Source organism: Carcharhinus amblyrhynchos, chromosome 24 (genome assembly GCF_965287045.1).
Source record: "Carcharhinus amblyrhynchos chromosome 24, sCarAmb.v2.hapA, whole genome shotgun sequence".
Lineage (NCBI taxonomy): Eukaryota > Metazoa > Chordata > Chondrichthyes > Carcharhiniformes > Carcharhinidae > Carcharhinus > Carcharhinus amblyrhynchos.
Genome location: NC_137347.1, coordinates 20,018,428 through 20,044,080, shown reverse-complemented (window position 1 = coordinate 20,044,080; position 25,653 = coordinate 20,018,428). Strand labels below are relative to the sequence as shown.

General features: G+C 37.3%; 1 protein-coding gene across 11 annotated transcripts in view; it reads right to left on the bottom strand.

The window, feature by feature from the left end:
• The window catches only part of macf1a (microtubule actin crosslinking factor 1a), a 562,465-nt gene that overhangs the window by 211,928 nt on the left and 324,884 nt on the right, over window positions 1–25,653 (bottom strand). For 9 of the 11 annotated variants that reach the window (XM_080211401.1, XM_080211408.1, XM_080211407.1 and 6 more), the window contains exons 20-35: window positions 25,150–25,275; window positions 22,047–22,199; window positions 20,838–20,992; window positions 19,321–19,447; window positions 17,815–17,998; window positions 14,700–14,857; window positions 14,248–14,426; window positions 13,078–13,216; window positions 7,908–8,101; window positions 6,823–6,985; window positions 6,338–6,421; window positions 6,123–6,230; window positions 5,910–6,008; window positions 3,724–3,876; window positions 2,106–2,194; window positions 545–680 (exon numbers count right to left, since the gene is read on the bottom strand). In XM_080211401.1, the coding sequence (XP_080067527.1) occupies window positions 545–680; window positions 2,106–2,194; window positions 3,724–3,876; window positions 5,910–6,008; window positions 6,123–6,230; window positions 6,338–6,421; window positions 6,823–6,985; window positions 7,908–8,101; window positions 13,078–13,216; window positions 14,248–14,426; window positions 14,700–14,857; window positions 17,815–17,998; window positions 19,321–19,447; window positions 20,838–20,992; window positions 22,047–22,199; window positions 25,150–25,275 (2,247 nt within the window). Of the gene's footprint in view, window positions 1–544; window positions 681–2,105; window positions 2,195–3,723; window positions 3,877–5,909; window positions 6,009–6,122; window positions 6,231–6,337; window positions 6,422–6,822; window positions 6,986–7,907; window positions 8,102–13,077; window positions 13,217–14,247; window positions 14,427–14,699; window positions 14,858–17,814; window positions 17,999–19,320; window positions 19,448–20,837; window positions 20,993–21,645; window positions 21,754–22,046; window positions 22,200–25,149; window positions 25,276–25,653 lie in introns of all 11 variants that reach the window. The other 2 variants (XM_080211404.1, XM_080211400.1) reach the window with 1 other exon arrangement.

Here is a 25,653-nt window from a genome sequence, read left to right as displayed (position 1 = left end):
ATGTAATTCATTGGCCGCAAAGTTTGGGATATCTTGAGGTTGTGAAAGGCATTAGGTAAATGGAAGTTCTTTTTAAATTTAAAACATACAATATTATTTATTTGCTGAATTACAAATGCATCAAATTCTAAAATGGGAATTGTTTAAATACTTAATGGGGTTAGTCTGACAGATTATGAGCACTGATACTACAAATTAAGCACCTAGAGGGCACATACTTTGTAAAGAAACAACTGAAGCAAAGCTTATTCAAATTACTGCAAAGAGTAGCACACTGAAAGCTAGCATTACTGAGTTGTAGATAATTGGCTGAGAAACGCAAAATTGTCTTTATGAGTAGTCTGATGTACATGTGAGTAATGAAGTTCACTCCGTGCTATTACGGGTAAAACATACCATGCAGTGTCAATTTTTGTTCATTTATACATTCACAAATACATTCATACACTGATCCACGAGGTCACATTATCTGATGGTGGAGGCAGTAAAAAGATACCTGAAATATTAATTCAATAACAATATTTTGATGCCCCAAAAAGTGTACCTTGCGTTGTACTTCCTGAGTGAGTTTATTCTGTAGTTGTTGGAGCTGTTCTGCAGACTGCTCACACAGTTGACCGTAAGTTTCCTTTAGTGTGTTCAATTGCGATGTCACCTGTTGCTGTTCTTCCGGAGACATCCTGTAAAGGTGATTTAGTATTTAACAATTAAGATTGGCTTTCTGGAGGGAGGAAGGCAAGAGAAATGGGGAAGGAAATTAGACTCCTTAGCCCATTCCATAAGAATTGTTCAAAATCTTTATTTAGGTCAGACGGCTTATTAGCATTTTCAGTGATCCAGTTTACAGACTTTCCAGGGATATTATGGTCAGTGCTTTCCACTTGTGCATTCATGTGTTTGCAATTTTCCTCCATTCATTTTATTAGATAGGAAATTCATGGTCTGCCAAGTGATTAGATGGAAAACAATGTCCACATACAGCTGGCCTTGTAAAACACAAGTTCCAGTTTAGTTGAGTGTTTGGCGATAAGCGGCACTGAGAGATAATAGATGTTAAATAATCAGTTTTTAGGTTATGTCACTCAAATAGTAGGTGTATAAATAAAACTCAACAGCTGCTGGTTTTCAGGTTTTTTTTTTGAAGTTTACTTTTGTGAAACATTTCAGCCTATAAAAAGACCTTTGTGCACAGTAGGAATCCGGCGAAAGGAATGACTTGCCAGATAAATTAGATGTTTCAATGCAATGCAGGCGAACAATCTTATATGCTGTAGAAATACATTTAATTTTCTGTAGACATCATTCAAGTTCTCAAGGATCTTTTAACTCAGCAGCATCGCAGCCTAAATGGAGGACTATTTCACTTTGCACAATAGACTTGGCATCTTGGAAATCTTCCAAACTAACTGAATTAGTGAACACAAGTACATTATTTAAATAAATAACCTTATAATTCACGAATGCTTATATGCATTATAACCACTGGAAATAATATCTTGTGGAAAGCAGGCTGAACTAAATAGTAACAGGAAGCTGGTGGTGGGCAGAATGCAGCAAATGGCCCCATAGATGCTCTGCTGTACATAGTATACATGCATGTTGGAATCTGGCAATTATGCATGTGTGTATACATATACATGTGTTTTACATACATATATCATTACTTAGATCAAATTCTGTTAATTCCAAAAAGATAATTTTAAAGGTCAAATCATAATCATGTCCAAAATTTATCTGTCCATGTTTTTTCCCTGGACATCAAAGCCTAGATTGCCAATTCTAGTATCCACAGTGTTACTTAGCTAATTATGTAAAGTGATAAGCGGGGGTTACTTTGTTTGTCTGCTGATGTGAAAAACACATGCTCTGTGTTCAAACTGATCAAGGAATACAATAGAACTTCCTTCACGAAAAATTATTTGGCACATTTGCACAAACCGTGATCTCAGCAGGAATTTCAATTTGTGCAATCTAATTTTCCACACCCATACATAATTAAATGGGAAAGCAGGCCTTTTCCTTTCCCAGCTATTCAATTTTAGTTATTTGTTGCCACGGTAGTGACAGAAGTTCCACCATAAATAGGAAGTATTACACCAACTAACCTGTTCCCATGTTTTGCAAGAAAAATCTGTGCTGTTTTGATCGCATCCGCTATTTGATCTTTCTTGGCATTGAGTTCTTCAGTAATTGCCTGTGTCAAGAATAAATAGAGACTTTGTTTTTGTGCTTTGTGAACTCAATCCACATGGAGCAGTATTACCCAATAGAAAGTGGTGACAAGGCACAGGTGTGGCTTCGGCAATATTCACTAATTTCACGTGCAGAATTAGTTTAGTACATTAAATCCTGGGAGTAAAAACAAGACGTAACTGTATACGTGAACACAATAAGACAAAAATGTTGCAAATATTCAGGCTTCACAGCATCTGTGGAGAGAGAAAACAAAGCTAGATTTCAGGTCTATATTCTGATGAAAGGTCATAGATCTGAAATGTCAACATTTTCTCTCCCCACAGATGCTGCCTGGCCTAAGTATTGCCAATATCTGTTGTATTTTGTTCTTGTATTTGTTGTGTAATTCCCTAATCTTGGGCAAGCACTCATAAGAGCCAAGTTAAAGAAATATGCTAAAACAACAATATTTTGATCACAGAAAACCTGCTTCAAACTTCAGCATTCAAACACATGGCCCATTTGCATAGTTACAAGATATTTAAGAGCAATAGTTAAATTGCTTTAAAGTTAACTCCCAAGTTCAACAGGTCAAACATGTGGAAGTGAATGGCAAAGTTCAGGCTGCTCTTTTTCACCTTTTAAATTAATAACACTGCAGCTTACTTTAATCAGCAGTGCTCTTACTTCAGAGTCAGGTGGTCATGGATACAAGCCCCGCTTCAGGGCCTGAGAACATGACTCCAACCTGTGACTAGTTAGTTCTTGTAGCACATTTGAAAAAGAGTCCTCTGCCCCCAATATTCTCCTCCAACCACAAACGAAACACATTTTAACTGGCCAAGCCTCGAAATTACTGCTACAGGCCTCTTGTCTTAAATGAATTGGGAGTCATTTCTGCCTAAACAACAATAATAATTACATCTTGAAAGTAATTAAATGAACGTGAAATGCTTTGAAAGGCCAGGGAATGTGTTAAGATGCAAGTTTCTTCTACTTAATGGCTATTTAAGACAAAAGCAATGACAGAAGCTCAAGAATAAGATTTCTGATTAGCTTCTTAGCTGAAGTGCAGTGAAAGGCATGGTTACCCCAGCAGGGGAGTAGGAGAAAAAATAACTTTAAAATCAGTAGGATTGTTTTCAACATATGTACAAAAGGTAGCTGTTCAAGGACTAACATTTTTTAAAAGATGTATTAATATATCCAGTATGCAAATTCAAACAATTTAACAATAAAATAGATTATTGCCTCGTGAGTGACACCTCTACTCATATGTTGAAACAAACAGGGAAGATCCTCAACTCCCCAGCCCTTCAGCCCTGATATTTACTGGCCGGCAGAGTAGGGTATAAATGTGGCTGTAACCTCAGTTTTGATGGAAGATCTACATTTAAAATGTTTACCTAACTTCACCTTTATCAGACGCTGGTGGTTTTTAATCGTGTATTTGGAACATTTTCTGTTTTCATGCAAAGTTTTCAGCGTTTAAAGTTTGCCCTTTTGTCTTAAAAATTTACATTCTGGTGGACACTTGGGCTCACATACCTGCTGCTCACAAAATGATTGTTCAATGGCTCCCAGGTCTCTCTCTTCTGATACAGTGTTCCTGTTTTTTAACACATGACTGGTGTCCAAAACCCAGCCATGCAGCTCCTTCATCTTTTCAATACGCTCATGTTTCTCCTCCTCAACAACTTTCTGTAGTCAGGAATAAAAAGGAAGACATGAACTGACTGAAACAGTAGTGGAAGCAGATTCAATAGTAACTTACAAAATAGTCAACAGGAAAGAATTTGCCAGGCTTTAGGGAATGAGCTAGAATTTTGGACTAATTGGTTAGCTCTTTCAAAGAGCTGGCAGAGGAATAGTGAAGACTGATGCAAAATATGTGCTTACCTCACCTGTTATCCCCTCATTTTCCATTATCAAACCTCCAGATTCACCTTCTATATGACCAACACTCATTTTGTTAACTTTTTAACAAAATATTTATAGAAACTCTTATTATTTGTTTTGATATTTCTGACTAGCATTCTCTCATATTCTAATTTTTCCCTCCTTATTAAACTTTTAGTCATCCTTTATTGTTCTTTATATTCTGTATAATCTTTTGACTGTCAGCCTATTTTTTGTACAAAAAAAGTTTATTTATTAGTCACAAGCAAGGCTTACATTAACACTGCAATGAAGTCATTGTGAAATTCCCCTACTTGCCACACTCCAGCACCTGTTTGGATACACTAAGGGAGAATTTAGCATGGCCAATGCACCTAACTAGCACGTCTTTTGGACTGTGGGAGGAAACCGGAGCACCCAAAGGAAACCCACGCACTACGGGGAAAACGTGCAAATTCCACAGAATGACCCAAGCTGGGAATTGAACCTGGGTCCCTGGCGCTGTGAGGCAGCAGTGCTACCCACTATGCCACCATGCATATCCCTTTGAACACTGAACTTAATAAATAAAAAGTCTCGCACAGGATGGAGAGTTATGGAAAATTACAATGACCCGAGAACCTACTTTTGGCAGAGCAAATCATGCTGAAGAAGATTAATTTTACACATTGTGCTTTTTTATTCAAGTTTGATGTCTTTAATCTTTCTAGTTAACCATAGATGGTGTGTCCATCCCTTAGACTTTTTTTAACTCACTAGAATGTAATCATTTCATGTGTCCTGAAATATTCCCTTAAATACTTCCTACTGCATCTCTATTGATCGCTCTCTTAATCTGATTAGCCAATTGATTTCAGCCAGTACTACTTTCATGCCTTCATAATTGCTCTTACTTAAACAGCATTTTGGACCCACTCCTCCCTCCCTCAAACTGAACCGTGAATAGGAGGTGCCTATACCATGAGATCATTAAGTATTCCCATCTCGTTGCACAATATCAGGTCTAGTATAGTCTGTTCTTAAGAGACTAATTTGTGAAGTGCTATTTTATATGGATGGGAGATTTGAACCTATGAAAGAGGAGACCAACTTATTAAATAGCTTTGAATTGTGGGTGTGGAGGATAATGCAAAGGGTCAGTTGGACAGAAAAAGTAGCATATGATGATACATTGTGGAGAGTGAACAAACAAATACATTTGCTGAATGTAATTAGGAACAGGTCAAATCTGGATGTAGCAAACCTTATGAGGAAACAGACTTAAGAGATATTATGGAAGGAACATTTCAAGGAAACAGAGGGGAAAAAAGAATATTAACGCTGGATGAATTGAACATTGAAGTTATTAATAAAAATAAAAAGTTTAGCACAGGACGGAAAACTACAATGAGCCAAGAAACTACCTTCAGCAGAGCAATCATGCTATTGAAGATGATGATGAATTTTATACATTAGCTGTCATTTACTAGTTGTGTAAAATTTGGGTTGACATCATGGATAAGCTAAATTAGAACTCCTTTGGTCTGCTTGAAACCTCCTCCCCATTATTTAGCTTACTACCCCCATCTCTTGTGAACAGGTAAGCTGCAGCAGGGCACGAACTTGGCAGCCACAGTTTGCCAGGTATGAATGAAGCCAAGGATTCAAAATGGTTCTACTCTCACAACGGTATCATAGGATGGGTCGAGCAATCACAGAATTAGTGCTTTATCTGAAAACTGAAAGTGCTTGGGATTGTAACACTAACTTGAAGGAGTTGAATTATTTTAATGCAAATATGCCGATGTCTTTAATATAAAACCAGGAACATTTTCCCATTTTCTTTGTCCCCTTACCTCCTCCTCCTCTAATCGCCTTAAAGCATCACTGATATACTTCACATGTTGCGTTGTTAGGGTCACCAATGCTGTGTATCGGGTTCTAAGGTCCATGAACTACAGAAAGAAAAAAGGTCATCAGGTAAAACTGTATTGCTATTAAATTTATAATATGAATACTGACAATAATGATTATTCTAGTTTAGTAATATTTTCAAAATGTTTTCTCACCTCTTGAGTTATGAGATCTGATGATGAGTGCATTCTCCGGCGCTTTGGAGATGATTTTTGATGGGATTCAACAAAAGCTCTGTAGGTCATCAACTGCAATTCATAATCCTAGGAATATTAAGTGTGATATTTCAAATTCTGTTCCTTTTCACCAACGACAAAGGAGTCTTGTGTATAACTTTTATTCCAATAGTTCCATAAATGTGAAAGCTTACCTTTACAGAGACAGAGTACTGCTTGGACAGATTTTGGCATTCATCTAGTTTAGCTTGATTCTTTTCAATTTCAGCAACCAATGCCTAAACCAAGTAAATAATTTGAATCCACATAATTCATGATCCCAAAACAAAGGTTAAGACTAAGTTTACCAAGTTTTATGTAATTTATTCAAAATTGCCACAGTATTCTTAATTATTAGGAATGTTCCATAATTGGATTTCAAAATTATGGAGCATCAAGAAAGAGACCAAAGTCAAGTGGAAGAAAAATCACGTTAGGTATCAACACTGAAAGCAAGTTCTAAGAAAGATGAGACTCCTTGATTATTTTGATATCAGGAACCTATACATTTTAAGTGTACAATCCCTTGGTAATCTTTTATTTAGCATGATCTATTTTAAGGAACTATAAATCAATTAATGCATGATTGTTGCTTTATTTATGAAGATTGGCATATTACAATGGATTTAGGTTTTCGTACCGTTTGTTGACTAAGTTGCTGCGATAGGATCTTGGTGTCTTCAGCCTTGCCTGGCTCCATCTTCTCTTGCTGTACAGTTGTTTCCTCAATCCAATCAATCAGTGACTGATGGCAGCCTCTGTAATTCTTTAATGACTCTTCAATGCTTTGTAATTCAGATTCTCTGTATAGTGCAGGGAAAGGATGAAGTAGTGGTTGAACATAAATTTTATGGTTAACTCTTATATACAAGATTTAATTTTAGACCATAACTATAGTTTTCTCATATAGGCAGTACTTGAGTGAATAGTCAACATAACACGTAGAGCTTTGACTTAAAAGCTTCACTTTAGCACTAGGTCATAAAAACAAGGGTTATATCAGAGGTATGTTTTAAATATGGCTACCATATATTATTAGCTTTCCATTATGTAGTCTGTACATTGCTGGTGAGATTGCGAAAAGTTATATTTTCAGGTCGGCTAGGAGCACAGGAGTACAAATTAGCTGTCAGGTTAGATATTAGGAGATATTTCCTCACGTTAGCTCATGGAATGCAATGGCTCAAATAGAACAACATTAATCTTCATGGTGTTTTTGTTTTTTTGCTTACATTGCTGTGAAATTAATTTTAGAGTAATACACAAAACAATTCAAATAGAAGAGAGAGTAAATCAGCAAGTAACTACCAGGTGATAACAAGATAAAAACAGACTGACATAAGTAGTTCCAAAGTTTTGATCTGGAAAAGCAAATTGTACAAAGAATTTTGGCTAAAATATAGTCAGTATCCACGGGTGGAAAAATATTTGCTAGTGGTGAGGAGATATTCTGAAGACACTTTTGAAATCATCATTTACCAATTATCAGAATATAATGCAATCAGTGCTACGGGTCTCAAGATTTTATTTTGTTGCAAATCCTTGAACAAGATCACAAAGATGGTTTGAACTAACAGATTTGCTTGAAGTGGACCTCAGTGAAAAAAATACAAAAACAGTAATAAAATGTCTACAGTAGAAATGAAGAATGGGCTGATATTTGTCGAAATCAATACTTTTTACAAAGCCAATAAATACTATTGCAGGACCCAAAGAATGACTGACCTGGTCTCAATCTGCGAACGGATGTTTCGCCATCGATCTTTCAGTTGTGCTGTCCTTTCCTGATATCGTTCCAGATCCAAGTTTCGTTCATTGTGTAGCTGGAAGAGATGCTCACCAACAACATTTGCTTGCTGCATTTCCTCTTCCAAAGAGGAAAACACACCCTGTTTATCATTCACATCATGAAGCCATTGCTGCAAGTAACAAAAGTTACACCATTGGTTTTCATATCAAAACAAAGAATGTCCAATAAAATATTAATAAAATTAAAAATAAAACTATTTTCACAGTTTTCTAATTATCATTTACCAGTACAAGCACAATTCCCATGCTCCATAACCATTAACTGGTATTAGGCTTAATATTTTTAAATAAAAAGATATTCAGGTATATGTGACAAATTGCGCTTAAACAAGTACCTAGTTGTGCAAGTGTGTTCATATCAATAATCATCAGAACAGGTTTCACTGCTGGTAATGGACTTAGGAAACTCCCTGAAAATTAAGGGACATGGTCTTCAGACAATGAAATGGGGAAACGTGGACCAACTGTAAGTTGGGAGCCGCTGTGGAATGTTTCCTATCAGGACGATAATTTCAAAAGTACGCTACGTGCAAATTAACTGCCATGTTTCCGACAGCACAGCAGTGACTACACTTCAGAAGTAATTGAAAAGCACTTTGAGATGGCCTAAGCTGGTAAAAGACAGTATATAAATTGAAACAAAAACAGAAAATGCTAGAAAATCTCACCAGAGAGAATAGATCCAGTATTGTGAGTGTGGATGACCCTTTATCAGAGCTGAAGGGAGAATTTGTGTCTCAGGTTCCAGCATCCTCAGCATTTTACCTTTATCTTAGTATACAAATTGAAGTCTTTTTCTCTTTCAGATGTAAAATTATGAATTAATCAATTAGCAGAAGTGCTCCAAATTTCTACCATCTTTTCCATATAAAATTGTTTCTGAATTTAACTCCTGAAAGATGTATTTAAAATCAGCAAGTGTCAGTGTACATTGGAAGGAACTGCTCCCATTGGTTGAAGGGTAGAGAAACAGATTTAACATAATTGGCGAAGAAGCAATGAAGCCAAGAAGATTTAAAAATAAAATGTAGCAAGTGTTGGATCTGGAATGCAGAGTGTGTAGTGGAGGTAGGTTCAATCAAAGCATTCAAGAAGGGAATTTGATTATTCTTTGAAAAAGACGACAATGTGGGGCTACAAGGAAAAGGGAGGGTTTGCAATACTTGCGTTTTCAGAAATCCAGATACTATAAGCCAAATCCACGATTCTGTGAATGGCCTGATTCTAATTTTTAGGCAATGTCTGCTACTCCAAGGTTCCCTAGCCAGCAGAAATAGTTTGAATCTATCTGATCAGCTTCTCCTTATAGTTTCAAAACTTTTAGAAAATACAATCCAATTAGTCTCTCCAAATAATTCAACTCTTGGCCCCAGGTATCATTCTAGTATTTGCTAGTTACATCTCTTCTGATCATCCACATTTTCCGAATACAATCGTCAAAATTTTTGCAATGACTTTGACATCCCCTGAAAGTTTCCTTTCGTACTTTCGTACCATTACAGAAACGTGGTTGCAGGGTGACCGGGACTGGGAGCTGAATATCCAGGGGTATCAGACATTTAGGAAGGATAGACACGAAGAAAAAAAAGAGGTGGGGTAGCTCTGTTAATAAAGGATAATATCAGGGCAGTAGTGAGAGATGATATAGGCTCCAAAGAGCAAAACATGGAATCATTGTGGGTGGAGATAAGGAATAGTAAGGGGAGAAAGTCACTGGTGGGTGTGATCTATAGGCCCCCAAATAATAACTTTGAGGTGGGGCAGGCTATAAGCAAGCAAATAATTGATGCGTGCAAAAACAGAACAGCAATAATCATGGGGGATTTTAATCTGCATATTGATTGGTTGACTCAAGTTGGACACGGTGGACTTGAGGAAGAGTTCTTAGAAAGCTGTCAGGATAGTTTCCTTGAACAGTATGTTACAGAACCTACGAGGGAGCAAATTATCTTAGATCTGGTACTGTGTAACGAGGCAAGTAGAATTAGCGATCTTCTTGTGAGGGATCCTCTTGGGACGAGTGATCACAATATGGTTGAATTTCTGATACAGATGGAGGGTGAGAAAGTAGGGTCCCAAACCAATGTCCTCTGCTTGAACAGAGGGGAGTATGATAAGATGAGGGCAGAATTGGCTAATGTAGACTGGGAGCGCAGATTGGTTGGTAGGACAGCTGAGGAACAGTGGAGGATTTTTAAGATCTTTTTCAGTACTCAGCAAAAATATATTCCGGTGATAAAGGAGGACTGTAAGAAAAGGGATAACAAGCTGTGGATATCAAAGGAAATAAAGGAGAGTATTAAATTAAAAACCAACACGTACAGAGCAGCTAAAAATAGTGGGGAATTAGAAGGTTGGGAAAGATTTAAAAAACACCAAAGAATGACTGAGAAAGCGATAAAAAAAGGAAGGATATGAAACTAAACTAGCTCTAAATATAAAAAATGATAGTAAAAGTTTTTACAAATACATAAAGAGGAGAAGACTGGCTAGAGTGAATGTTGGACCCTTGGAGGATGAGAGGGGGGATTTAACGGTGGGAAACAAGGAAATGGCTGATACTTTAATAAGTTTTGTGTGTCGGTCTTCGTGGTGGAGAACACAAATAGTTTACCAAATATTAAAGATAGAAGGTTGGTAGGAGATGAGGTCCTTAATACAATTACTGTTACTGAAGAGGTAGTGCTTGGTAGACTAATGGGACTGAAGGTAGACAAGTCCCCGGGACTGGATGGAATGCATCCCAGGGTACTGAAAGAAATAGCAGAAGTAATAGCAGATGCGTTAGTAGTTATTTATCAACATTTGCTGGACTCTGGGGAAGTGCCGGAGGATTGGAAAACAGCTACTGTTATGCTGCTGTTTAAAAAAGGTAGCAGACAAAAAGGCGGGTAACTACAGGCCGATTAGCTTAATGTCCGTAGTTGGGAAAACGCTAGAATCCATCATTAAAGAAGAAATAGCAGGACACCTAGAAAAGAACAGTTCGATCAAGCAGACGCAGCATGGATTCACAAAGGGAAAGTCATGTTTGACGAATTTACTGGATTTTTATGAAGATGTGACTAGTGCAGTAGACAGAGGGGAACTAGTGGATGTGGTGTTTTTAGATGTCCAGAAGATGTTTGATAAGGTGCCTCACAAAAGGTTGCTGCAGAAGGTTAGGGTACATGAAGTTGGGGGTAAAGTGTAGTATGGATTGAGGATTGGCTATCTGATAGGAAGCAGAAATTTGGAATAAATGGGTGCTTTTCTGGTTGGCAGTTGGTGACTAGTGGCATTCCGCAGGGATTGGTGCTGGGGATGCAACTGTTTACCATATACAGAGACGATCTGGAGGAGGGGGCTGAGTGTAGGGTAACAAAGTTTGCTGATGGCACGACGATGAGTGGAAAAGCAAATTGCGTGGAGGACGTGGAAAGTCTGCAGAGAGATTTGGATAGGCTGTGAGTGGGCGAGGACCTGGCAGATGGAGTATAATGTTAGCAAATGTGATGTTATCCACTTTGGAAGAAATAATAATAGGATGGAATATTATTTAAATGGTGAAAAGCTGCAGCATGCTACTGTGCAGAGGGACCTGGGGGTCCTTGTGCACAAATCGCAAAAACTCAGTCTGCAGGTGCAGCAGGTGATCAAGACGACGAATGGAATGTTGGTCTTTATTGCGAGGGGGATAAAATATAAAAGCAGGGAGGTCTTGCTGCAACTGTACAAGGCACTGGTGAGGCTGCAACTGGAATTCTGTGCGCCGTTTTGGTCCCCTTATTTGCAAAAGGATATATTGGTTGGGAGTACAGAGAAGGTTAACCAGACTGATACCAGAGGTGAGAGGGTTAGCTTATGAGGAGAGATTGAGTAGATGGGGCTTATACTCAGAGTTTAGAAGGCTGAGGGGAGATCTTAGAGACACTTACAAGATAATGAAGGGGCTAGATAGGGTAGAAGTAGAGAGATTCTTCCTACTTAGAAAGGAAACCAGAACCAGAGGGCACAGCCTCAAAATAAGGGGGGGGCCAGTTTAGAACAGAGTTGAGGAGGAACTTCTTCTCTCAGAGGGTTGTGAATCTCTGGAATTCTCTGCTCATTGAAGTGGTGGAGGCTACCTCCTTGAATAAGTCACGGGTAGATAGATTTCTGATCGATGAGAGAATTAAGGGTTATGGGGAGCAGGTGGGTAAGTGGAACTGATCCACTTCAGATCAGCCAAGATCTTATTGAATGGCGGGTCAGGCTTGAAGGCCTACTACTGCTCCTACTTCTTATGTTCTTAACTTGTCTTTTGCACTATCCTCAATGTTTTGTCACCCTCTGCTGTTCTTTGTACCTCGTCCATTAAACAGGATCTGTGCTATCATTTTCATTTCTGTATACTTTTTCTTCAAGTTTTAGGTTGTCCTTTGGGGTATAAACAAGTGCTGTATCACGATGAAGTTTTTGAACTCTTCCTATGGGTCTTCTGTTGTTCTTTCTATACTCAACTTTTCCCACTTTACTGTGGATAATCCATGTTCCAGCCCATTGAATCCAACTAATTTAACATTATCCAGGTTAGATTCCCACATTTTTATCCCCCATAAACTATAAGTTAATCATAAGTCTACTGTATGGATACTAATTTCCATAAAATCGCAGAAATCATTTGTTGATCTGCATGGACTCGTGATCTCCTTTGGTTTTAAAGCAATCATTCTGTTGAAATTCCGCTGTGGTCTCATCCCTCCTCAGCTGTTCCAGTTGACATACCCTTCAAGAACTCAATATTCCTTCAACTCATCCCTTCCTCTTCCGTGCACACCACTGACTCCTTCAGCTAAGTCCCAATCTCAAACTTCTCTCCTCCATCAACCTGCCTCATTAACCATGTTTTTATTTCAACCCTCCTGATACCTTCTTTACCTCAGGGTCAATTGTCATCTGATTACACTGCTGTGAAGTTCCTTAAGATGTTTCCACCATTAAAGGTGCTATGTAAGTGAAAGTTGGTGCTGTTGTTACATATTACTTGACCAGTCCCAGGACTTCTAGACTCATTAATATAGGAACGTATTCAATGAGTTTTTCCAATTACTGAGATCTATCTGACCTGTAATAGGGTTCTGTGTGCTTCAATAGCCTCTTGGTCAACTGGTACTGCATCTTCCTCACACAACTTCATTTCATACATTTTAATGAGCATCTCAGCTGCTTGACTGGTTTTCAACATGATATCCACTGTTTTGAGCCTAAAAAAATTAAAAACAATTTGTTTAAAATAAAACTTCCACACGAGAATACAAGAGTAACAGTTTTAGAATTCTTTCCAGATTCAATTTAATTTGCATCTTTTCTGGTGGTAAACTCACATTCTTCCACCTATTAATGAGGAATCTATATCTAACGTGCCTTTAAATACTTCAGTGAAGCAAGCCTTTTCTAAAGAGCTCTACATAAATGAAAGGTTCCTTTAGAAACAAAAAAATCCAATCAAAAAAGTGTTCAGTGAAAGAACACGCACTGTAAAGGCACAAATTTCTTGTAAGCTGATTTAATTTCCTTACTGAAAATAAGATTTGATCAAGCTAATATATATCAGGTTAATGTCATAAGCATTGAAGTAGTAGAGGTCACATTAAAAATGTATCACATTAATAATTATTGATCTTTGTGCATACAACTAATGTCAGTCGACCCTATTTTTTTAAGATTGCCCTTCCTTTGTGCATGCGCATAAAAAGATAGTGACGCAAGGACACATTTCACTTCTATGATTACTCTGTACCTTAATTCTAGCCAGTATAACTTCTTGGATGCTTTACTGGGAGATACAAGGCTGTATCACTTTCAAATTCTAGCACACTCAGAGTTCCCTTGTTCAACCCAGATAGCAAGGCAAAGGAGGAAAGAACTGGAGCCTATCCTCTACATGCACATAAGCTTTTATTTCCAGAGACACACATTATGACTTTGCACTTCCAAACACAATAACTAGAGTTTTAGACTGTTCCTGTAAATGGGACATGAGCAAAACCCAATTAATGTCCACCATCTGAATACAGATAAATACACAATTAACATTCTTGGTCTGAAATAAAGTAATCCAAATAAATCTAACAGATACAAATATATTCATAGTTATCATTGCTACTTCTTCTAACCCATCAAAATATGATTATGTTAATTTTTTAAATACATAACTCATTTAATAACTGATCATACATTTAACTCTTTCCAGCTTTGTTCTAACTTAAGTCCATTTATGCAATTTCAGACTCACTTGTCCAAGTAGATGGAAGACAATGAATGCACTTGATTCATTTTCTGTACCACCAAGTCCAACTCAGAATGCAGTGCTGGGACACTAGTCGCAGAGGGAGACTGGTAGAAAAAGGTCTCACATTTCTTTGTCATCTGATTCAAATCAGATTTCAATTCATCTAGTTCCTGCTGCATGCGCTGCAAAAGCAATAAATAATGAAGGAACCAAATGCAAATGGAAAGTTTATTTCACAAAACAAGAATAAATTGATAAGAAAATAGATAGCAAGAGATGTAATTATTTTTCACATGAACCCACCACAGAAAGTGCTGTCACATAGTAAGCACATAGTAAAAGCTTTAGTTAGAGTAATGTAGCATGACTATTGTAAGTGCAATCAGACAGACTGTTGTGTCCACTAATCAATTTCAATGCATCATCATCATAGATATGTATTGTATCAAACAAACCTCTTGTTCAACAATTCTGAAGGCACTATCTTGCATGGCATCTCCCTCTACTGAGGCCTGGAGCCGCCGTATTAATCGATCTTTATACTTTTCCAGGCGCAGGCAGATGTTTTGCAGCTCGGTGATGTATGTCTTACTTAGTGTCTCATCCTTCTCCTCTATTTAACAAGCACATGATAATATCATATAAAACTTTAAATAACTCAAACTCTTCTGCTATTTTCAATTTACAATGATCACTGACAGCAAGAAGATAACTGCATTTAAGTATCATGAAATATATTTTTCAGTTTTCAAAGCTTTCAACAGGTAGCATTTCCTTATAGAATCCAAAGTTGGACTAAACAACTCTGCTTCCTAAAAGTTAAGGCTAATCGTAGTTGGAATTTTAAAGATTTGGCTTGGAGACTGGCCAAAATTATAATGCATCCTATCACCCACCCAAAAAAATTGTCAAAGTGCGAGCACATCCACTTTTGCATTAACATAAAAAGATCTAATTTTAGTTGATATCGCAACAGCAATACAATTTTAGAATAGACGAAGTTTAAATTGGAGAATTCCCTAGCTTCTCAAACAGAGGAATCCATTTTCTATTCTTTCTTATTTATACATTTGCAATATCTGATTGATGGTGAGAAATTTACATCTTTATAACAGACACTAGGTGCTTAAAGTGAGGAAGTTCAGGTGAGGGCACTAATAAGCATGTTTAAATATAGAACATGATTTTTCAAATTGATTCCGCTTTCTACTGATCTCAAAGAAACATCACACAAAGATCAAGTGACCTCTGTGGCGCAGATTCCCCTTTCCTGATGGGAGTTTGAATTTAGTGCCAAATCAAGGAGCTTACAGGCATCCAGCAACAGTGATGTTACAAGCAGATTAAGCAACCAATTACACTGAAATAGCTTCTTGTATGACAATTACAATGCACTGAAATTACAGAAAGCAAAATAAATTATTGGACATCCACATTGGATTAAAGTGGAAGCTAAAATAACAAATTAACTTTCCATAAATAAATTTTAAAATTTGAATTTTATCATAATGGAAACGTGACATTCCACAAAGTAATATTTTTCAGGGGCAGTGAGGCTGTTCAATAATAATGAACAAAATTAGTAAATCATTAAAAACCTCCGTTACACCACACTCAATATGATGTAACTTTATTAAAGGTTATCAAAGCAAGAGCAATAGCATGAAAAAATAAGCTTTGTCAGTTCAGTGACTGCACTTTATTGTGGTTTGCAGGGCTTTTCAATGGTGTGCCCACTTAGCAAGTGTAGAATCATTGACAGCAACTTCTAGGTTTCTTAGTTCAGATGAAAAGCAGCAGCTAGTCTCCACCTCCTCAAGGGCAGCTGGGGATGGGCAACAAGTATGGTCTTGCCAGCAACACTCTAATGCCATGAAAGTTATAAAATAAAAATTGTGTACGTATGGACTCCAGTAGCTACTGTCAGTTTTGTCTCAGTAACAACAGAATCTGATGATTTCATCCATAACCACAAAATCTGGGCCATGATACATGATTCACCATTCAAAGACCATTTTCAAGAGGTTAAAATACCTTTCTGAAAAAAAAGAGTTTACCAAGGGCAGCACGGTAGCACAGTGGTTAGCACTGCTGCTTCACAGCTTCAGGGACCTGGGTTTGATTCCCAGCTTGGGTCACTGTGTGTGGAGTTTGCACATTCTCCTCATGTCTGCGTGGGTTTCCTCTGGGTGCTCTGGTTTCCTCCCACAGTCCAAAGATGTGCAGGTTACGTTGATCGGCCATGCTAAAGAAAAACGCTCCTTAGTGTCCTGAGATGCGTAGGTTAGAGGGTAAACGAGTAGGAATATGGGGGTAGGGCCTGGGTGGGACTGTGGTCGGTGCAGACCCGATAGGCCAGATGGCCTCTTTCTGCCAGGGTTTCTATGATTCTATTTCACTTGTTAAAGACTGTGTTTTTTAGCGTGTTATCATTATTCATTCTTAAGTTATGGGCATTGCTGGCAAGCAGCATTTATTGCCCATCCTTTTGCTTCAGAAAAGGTGATGTTGAGCTTTCATCTTGGAAGTGCTGCAGATATATCTGGAAAACTTTTGGATAGGAGCTTGGACTTTTACCCAATGAAGACCAAAGAACAGTGATACCTATCTTGGTGAGGCCAGTACGTGACTTGGAAGAGAAACTCAGAGGTGATTGCTTTATTGGCCTGTGGCCTCTGTCTTTCTTGGTGGAGTCACACGCATGTGGTGGTGCTACTAAAGAAGCCTTGGTAAATTGATGCGGATGGCAGATTCTATTTTGCTTAGTGTTTCTACTTCTGAAGGATATTCTATATTTGAGCAAGTATTTTTAGTCTGTGCACAGAAGTCTGGTGCCATGCTACATTTGGATGAGGCAGGCAAGCAGGTTGGGCATTCCATGTACTGACCAATGAGTATTATATTGTGATTAAGTTCCGTTTATGCCACAGTTAACCCTTATTTTGAACCATATCACGATTGCTTCACTGTCATTGGATCAAAATCCTTAAATCCTTCCTTAACAGTATTGAGTATACTGACATTACAAGGAATGTAGTGGTTCAAGAAGGTGGCTCACTATCACCCTCTCAAAAAGCATTAAGGTTGGGCAATAAATATTGGCCTTGCTAGAAACACATCCCATGAAAGAAGACTAATTATTATACAATCAATACATTTTGAATGTAAGGGTTGACGTCTACTTTGGCGTTTGAGAGCAATATCACTTTGAAGTAAAATACTGTCCTTGGTTCTGACAATACACCTTGTATTTGCTTTCAGTGGCACTCATGTACCTTAAGAAAGCCGCTCTCAAGGCAAGTGTAGCTACCTGTAATAGCAATTGAATGTTTATTTTGTATGGATAAGATTGCTACTAACATTGCTCTCGCCATAAATAACTTAGTTTAATATCACTTTATCACAATCTTGCCTTTCAAAGATTGTCAATGTCCAGTTATTGGGTATATCGCCAACTTGTTCATCAAAATCCAATTCATGAAATGTAGTTTGTGATGCCTATTTCAAAGATGTTATGTTAGTTCCAAGAAATATTCCATTTTATTAATTGTTTTGTGTTTTTTCACTAACCTGTTTCCATGGATACCAGTAGCTTCTCATAATGCTCCTTACAGTTATCCACTTCTTCCTCTAACCGTAGCCTGTCTGCAATGGAAAAGACCTGAGACTCCTGGCTGTCCTCAAGGAAATCCTCATAATGCATCTGAAGGTTTTTCACGACTTGTGACTGCTCGTTTGCCTTCAGAGTTTTAAACTGGAATGAAAAAGTATTGAGATTTCCTAAACCAGGTATGCATCTGCCTTAAATAATTTTAATGATTAGATTATCAGTAGGTCTGTCGAGGTTATTGCTTCCATTGGCCATTTTGGCTTTGTAAGCTTTCAGCACACAGTGATTCATAAATAAATATTATGGTACCAATGCTATTCAAATGTTGTTGTTGGTTTCAGCTAAAAGTTCCAAGGAAATTTACAGACATAATCAATTTGTGCTGTAAAGAAATGCAAAAAATGATTACACTGGTTAAGAGCATTTTTTTTTAAGACCTGGATTACAGTCAGTGGCAAAGTGATAGCATCTCAAGGAAAGCTGCCCAAGACCTAGCAAACTCTTTGATTTGGTGTTCATCTTTCCCATTGTCAATTTCACTCTGATAACAGCAATAGGGTATCTCTGCTGTCTAACAACAATTATGTCATCAAGCAAGCCAAATAGTCAATAATATTGAAGAACTCAGAGGCAACAAAGCAGGAACTAACAAGCAGGTTTTATAATTTTGTTTTTATAATTTCATAAATTTAGAACTTTTTATAATTTTATAAAAATTATATAAAAATTTTATAATTTTATAAAAAGTGGAACGAAGATTGTGTGACAAACATGGGATTAAGGTAGAAGCCAAAAAACCATCAACAAACCACAAAATAATGGAATTATCACAGAATGAAAAAAAATGACATTCTGTAAATAGCAGATTTTTAGGGCTGGTGAGGTTATTCATGATGTGGAAATGCTGACGTTGGACTGGGGTAAGCACAATAACTTTTGAAGATCTTTTACAACAATAATATTAGCATACAAGTAGAAGAACATGACAGCCAATGATCTCTAATTCACTTCCATCTGTTAGGGCTTCAGCAGTGCATCTGTGCAGCAGTGGGAAATCACAGAGGAACTTCTGGACTTCCTCATTTAACAACGTGTGTACGAATGACAGAAGTTGTCAGTTCCACAGAGTAATGGCTACAAATCTAACAGTTTCACCATCTTTAAAACTAAAAAATTTGGGCCATAACCATATTCAGAATACAGAATTCAAAACCTACATGAAATGCATTTACAAAAGAAAGATACTTCTGAAAAGTTAAAAATGACAGCTTACCAAAAATAATGTAGTCAAGAATGAAATGCATTTATGGATGAAGTTTTTCAATATTTTGAAACTTATATCAGTCAACAAAAATAACTTGGGCTACATATTTGTAAATTCCATCTTGAAATGTCAAGATTCTGTAATAATTAGACAATTTCAATAGCTTTGACAGCAACATTTTAGCAAACCAGTAGATACATACCGTTTCTTTATTCCAGGAGTGAATGGTTTCAATGTCTTTCACTAGATAGTTCCAGGATACAACACTTTTCATGTTAATATGCAGTTGGTGCCACAACGCCATTACATTCTGATACATTTGTTCAACTCTGAAATACATGGGGGTTAGAGAGGTCTGAGAATATAAAATCAAGCTAGAAACATTCATAAATTTTACACCACAGCAGGACAAGATCAAATCAAGATCTGTATGGCATTACCATTGACTTAAAAACTTCCCACAAGTGGTGTGTTTCCCTAAAATGATTGAACGTGGAGTACTAAGGCAGGCCCAGAACAGAATTATTTTAATGAATTTAAAAGTTGTTAATAAAACACATTTTATCCAGTAGAAATCAAGGATTGAGTTGAAAGTTGATCCTATTACTAAGAATAAAGGTGCCAATAAGGATTATGACAAAGGTTTATCAGACACATTCTCCAGTTTAAATTAGCGAGCCTACCTGACATGGCTAACACAATAAACAGCCAAGCACATTATTAATTTTAAATGGGCACTTGATTGCATATGTTGGACTTTGTTTCAAAGAGAAAGGAGTATAAAAATAGGGAAGTTTTGCTAAAACTATACAATTTAGACATTATATGGACTACACCTGCAATACTGTGAATAGTTTTGGTCCCCTTATCTAAGGAAAGATATATTGGCATTGGACGCAGTCCAGAGAAGGTTCATTAGATTAATTCCAGGTATGGAGGAATTTTCTTACAAGGAGAAGTTGAGTTGGTTGGGTCCATACGCATTTCAGTTTGGAAGAATAAGAGGCAACCTTATTGAGACAGACAGGATTCTCAGCATATGACAGGGTAGTTTCCAGGAAGTTGTTTCCCCCTTGTGGGAGAGTCTAGGACCAGAGGGCATAATCTCAAGAGTAAGGAGTCGGCCATTTAACACAGAGGTGAGGAGGAATTTCTTTTCTCAGAGGGAATTAATCTATGGAATTCTTTACCACAGAGGGCTGTGGAGGCTGGATCATTAAGTATGTCCAAGGCTGAGATAGATTTTTAGTCTGTAAGTGAATCAAGAGTTATGGTGATAAAGCCGCAAATTGAAGCTGGGCATTGCATATTGGATTGATCACAATCTCATTGAAATGTAATGCAAACTTAATAGGATAAGTAGTCCACTTCTGCTCCTACACCTTTTGGTATCATTTGGGTTAGGTATAGTTATCTTTCAAAAATACAGTTGAGCGTTGTAACTGCAACAAATCCACTGCAAGAATGTTCTTTAAGATATCACTCAGAAAAGATCTGAAATTTTATCAGGAAGATGCTATTTAATATTATATAAATATTCTGATTCCTAAAGCACATTTTTTGCTGACAAACTATTCATCTTAAATAGATTTAATTTAAAAAGTTCTTTTTAAATGACTTCAAACAATTAGTATTATCAATTAGATTGCATTCTGCAACAGGATGGTGAGATCAATACAGCTATATAAAATTGTTATATTGTAATGATATGTTCTCTACCTGCTGCCAGCGTCGATGGCTTCTTGGTTGGGTGCAGGAATTATGAAACACACGGATGGAACCATTGCCTCATTCCCGGTGGGACTAATAACCTTCCATTTGGTTCGGTGAGAGTTATCCTCCAGAACACACTCATCATTCTTACAGACAGTAATCTGTTAATAATTACAAGGTTATAACTCTAGCACTTTTTCCAAAGTCTACATAGCTATAATTCATTATTTCATTTCACCATGGCATTAGCAGAATTACTCAAACTTACAAGATGCCTATTTACTTAAATGGAGCATGAAAAACTACATTTAACTTCTTCACTCGCTTGATTGAATTGTGTTGTTTATAAGTTGCTTGCTCATGGCTTCAGAAAAGAATTTATGCATAAATAATGATTGAAGTTTCAGGAGGGATCCAGTGCTCTATGGTGCTAACCCAATAAAGCATTAAAAAAACAAGATAACCCATGATTTACTAATTGCGAACATCAAGAAATTTACAAATGGTTACTTTTTTTGGGATAATAAGGAACGAGTCGAGGACAAAACAAAATCAGTGTTAAGCTTTGATCATTATGAAACTGCTATGTTTGAGTGATTAACTAAATAGCTTTTATTTTGATTGAATAGAATGTCTACACCCCAACCATGGTCATGGGTTTTGAATAGTGGCAGTTTTTAAAGCATATGTACTATTGTTTGGGAATGTTATTTCCAAGTCAAGTTTATATATAAAATGTCTTACAAGGTGCAATGCACCATTCTCTGATGGAGGGAAACACTGGCATGGTTGGATGACCCCATTAAAAACGTACCTCCTGCTGGCCAATTCCGAAGTGATATTGACAGTGGTTATGGAGTGTTGACTGCGGCCCAGACCCTTTAACCTTCCCAGTTGATGGATGCTGCATGGTGCCAAGCGGCTCCCATGAGAAATAACAGAGACAGGGCAGGGAGGGGTTGGGGAAATAGGGATAAAAACATTGTTTGCAAAATTCATTAAATTTCTTACTTAATAAAACACTGCAGAGTTGAAAACTTATGATAGTACAAGAACAAGATGCCAGTGTCAATTTTAAGTGCAAGTCATCCAGGGTTAAACAAGGAGACTGCATTTAATATATTTTACCACTGCTCTTGACACATTTGTTAAAAGTAACTCAGCATTTTGTTCCCTTTTCAATCTTTTTACGAAGAACAGGTACAGATCTCATACCTCAATCTGCCTGTAGTCACAGATTGCCTTGATAGGGATGGTGGTTTTTATAGTGTTATCAGGATTTCTTGGTTTCAGTTGAACAATTGTTTTTGCTCTTCCAACAAGACTTGCTATAGAACTCTTGTACTTGATCAACTGTTCCTTTTCGTCCTTCAAAATAAAATTATAGTAAAGAATCAAAAATCACAACATTCAATAAGACAACTTGTGCTAGCTGAAGTCAACAAGACTAAGCTGTGAAACTGGAAGATTTGCCTATGGAATGAACAGTCACAAACTGTACTGGGCAGGTTAATGGAGTGCTGAGATTATAGTGTCAAAATTACAGCAGTGATTCTATTTAATAAAAGGTGATATTTTCTTTAAACACTATCTACAATCAGGTTAAAATATCACCTACATTTCAAAGCAGATGTAAAAGCTGAATTTTAATTGCATGATGATACCCAAGCTTACAGATGTTCACAAAACTATTTATTTTCTGTCTTTGGCCTCTAGAGGGCACAGTGATACAATATGGAAAGGGAATAAGTCTGAATTCCTTTATTAAATGGAAGGGATTCTGAAGCAAGTGCTTACAAGTTTTAGAACTTGAAATGATCTCAAAGCAGTTTATAGATTAATCCACAAACTCATTTATATTATTATAGATAAACAGTAAATGCACAGAGTAGGCCAAGAATTAATACAGCCATTTTAGCGAGTCCAAAGATGTATGGGTTAGATGGATTGGCCATGCTAAATTGCCCTTGTCAAGGGGACTAGCTGGGTAAATGCATGGGATTATGAGAATAGGGGCTGAGTTGGATTGTGGTTGGTGCAGACTTGATGGGCCAAATGGCTTCCTACTGCACTGTAGGATTCTATGAAAAGACAATACATTTGAATGATTTAAATACTTCCTCTCCCAACTAAAATAATGGCTAGCAAAATGATTCCTTTTGTCAGTATGTCACAAATATAGGAAACATTTCTTTGATTATCTGAAGATCTGGCACAGATATGGAAAATCATCCCTCGGTGTTTAAGAATTTCCAGACAAAATATAGATTTCTCTATAGTTTTGTTAAACCAATGTAGGGTCCTCACTCTCTTTCGATAGGGGTACACTTCACATAGGCACAGATTGGCAAAGGTGAAGAATCTTTAAATGCACAAAGTTTGAGGGAATTTAACCAAATAAAATGCAGTTTAACAGACTGAAACATTGGTAAATTTACCCAATACTTACTCATTAGGGCAATGGCTTACATTTACAGGCTTATCTTTAGCAGAAGGGAAAGAATCTCAGCCTCCAATGACAGGTCCATTCTTGTAAATTCTATTCATGAATCAAGCTGGAAAGTGAACCATTATCTGAGAGGAGCCAAAGACTTGGCCTTGCTACAGTATCAGATAACTGAGCCTTCCATTGCGGTTTCTGACAATTTATCAGCCTTGATATTTTATTGTTACATGACTTCAAATTCCACGATTACCATACGTGAAGTGGCTAGTCACCAGATATTGCTAGACAGCTGATGAGAATTGGTTTAAACCCTCATCAGCTTCTAGTATTCAATAAGTGGCAGGGCCACAGTATTAAATGCGTGAGCACATTAATGCCATTATCTTAACTACAGCATGGACATACAAGACAACTCATCAAATGACTACTCCACCAGACACAAGTGTGGAACTTCAGAGCAACCGTCTGCCCCTCTCTAATCCAATTATGGTAGGCACTGAGCTGCTATATAAATGCATTTCTCATATTTTGCCTCCAATTAATGTGTTTCAGCAATTACCTCAAGGCTTCCTATTCTGCTGCTGTGACGACACTGTGTCTGAGAGAAATGTATTTCAAACATGTTTCTAACATGTCCGGGTAGTTGTCAGCACCCAAGTGTTTGTAATCAATGTCTTTTAATTGCTACTGAAGCAAAATAATGGGCATCATGCAGATTTTAATCTGGACTAATAGTGTTCTACGGTTTTACGATGATTGCTAAGTGGAGTTTGATTTGGGGATGATTGTCAATGCAAATGATAAGCCTGGGGACAGCCCCCCTCCCCCACCCCCACAGGAAGGTCTAGGTTTTAGTTTCACTTTTCAGTTGCAGCTAGCAGCTGGTAGAACATGGCAGTGTCTCTGTTTCTGCACCCCCCCCTCCCATTCTCTTTCTCTCTCTCTCGAGGCTTGCTTAAAGTTGCAGGACTGGGAAGCCTCGGAGATTAATAGGAAGCCCTGAGATAACAATTGCATATATATAAAAATAACATATACAGCAGCTCAGTGCTACCATAATTGGGTTTAGAGGGAGGCAAACATTCAAAGGGCCACTTTACAGTATAGAAACCATAGAAGCCCTACAGTGCAAAAAGAGTCCATTCAGCCCAGAGTCTACATCAACCACAATCCCACCCAGGCCCTATCCCCATACCCCTACATATTTTACCTGCTAATTCCTCTAACCTAAGCATCCCAGGACACTAAGGGGCAACTTAGCATGCCAATTAACCTAACCCACTCATCTTTGGAACAAAAAAAGCTGAAAACCCAGCATCACATGAGCATACCTGTTTCCGTGCCAAGTCTAGAGAAGGGTACACCAATGTGATAGTGTTTGACTTGGAACAATATAGATAGCTAGGTTTATACTATAGACAGCTGTTAAGGTTTACACTGCACCATATTTGAATCTTGTAATTGGTAAATATTATGCTAATTCTTTTTATTATGTTTTAACTGTGTTGTTAATCTTTGTTTGATAAAAGCTTCTTAGTGGGTCACTTGAATCATACCTGGTGTGAAACACCTTATGCTCACCAATATCAAATGTAAAACTTAGGTCTAGGCTATCTCCTTAAAACATCTTGGAGTTTCAGGCCTGGGTCTTAACACGGCTCAACTCATATTTGCCATGTTGGAGGAGTTTACATGTGGCAGCTTGAGATATCCAAATTCAAAATTGTGCTCAGGTTTATATTGCCAAATCCTTCACTTAAAGACTTTGTTGAAAAAGCAATCTTCCATTAATCTGAATTTCAATTCATAAACAAGAAATCATCAAAAGGCTAGATTCACATTCAATTCCAGAGTGTATGATTCTGTCCATACCATGGAATCTTGAAGTAGATCCTCCAGTTTTGACAGCCCACTGGTCCGGTCGCACTTGTATTTTCTCTTTATCGTCTCTTGCAGATTCCGTAAATATTGTTCTGCTTCTTTAATGTCGCTTAAAAACTGAAAGACAGCAGGAATATACAAATAAAATTCATATTAGTGGATCAGAAGAGGTGAAACAGAAGGCACTATATTCCCAAAAATCTCCTATGCTAAGGGCAGGTATGAAATAATATAGAAACTCAAAATGGAATTTCTATGCAAGGTCATCAACAAATTCATTAATCTCAAATTTAATGAGGTCTTGAACAACTGGTTTATCTAGGTGACCTTAGTGAAAAGTTGCATTTTGGAGGAAAGGAAAACAAACTGCACATAAAACTGACCAAACAATGATGAAAATTCAAAGAATTCATTCTGCCCATCTTAGTTTAATATACATAGTTTCAAACAGCCTGTAAATAGCAGATGAGCACAAAGTAAAATTATACCTATCAA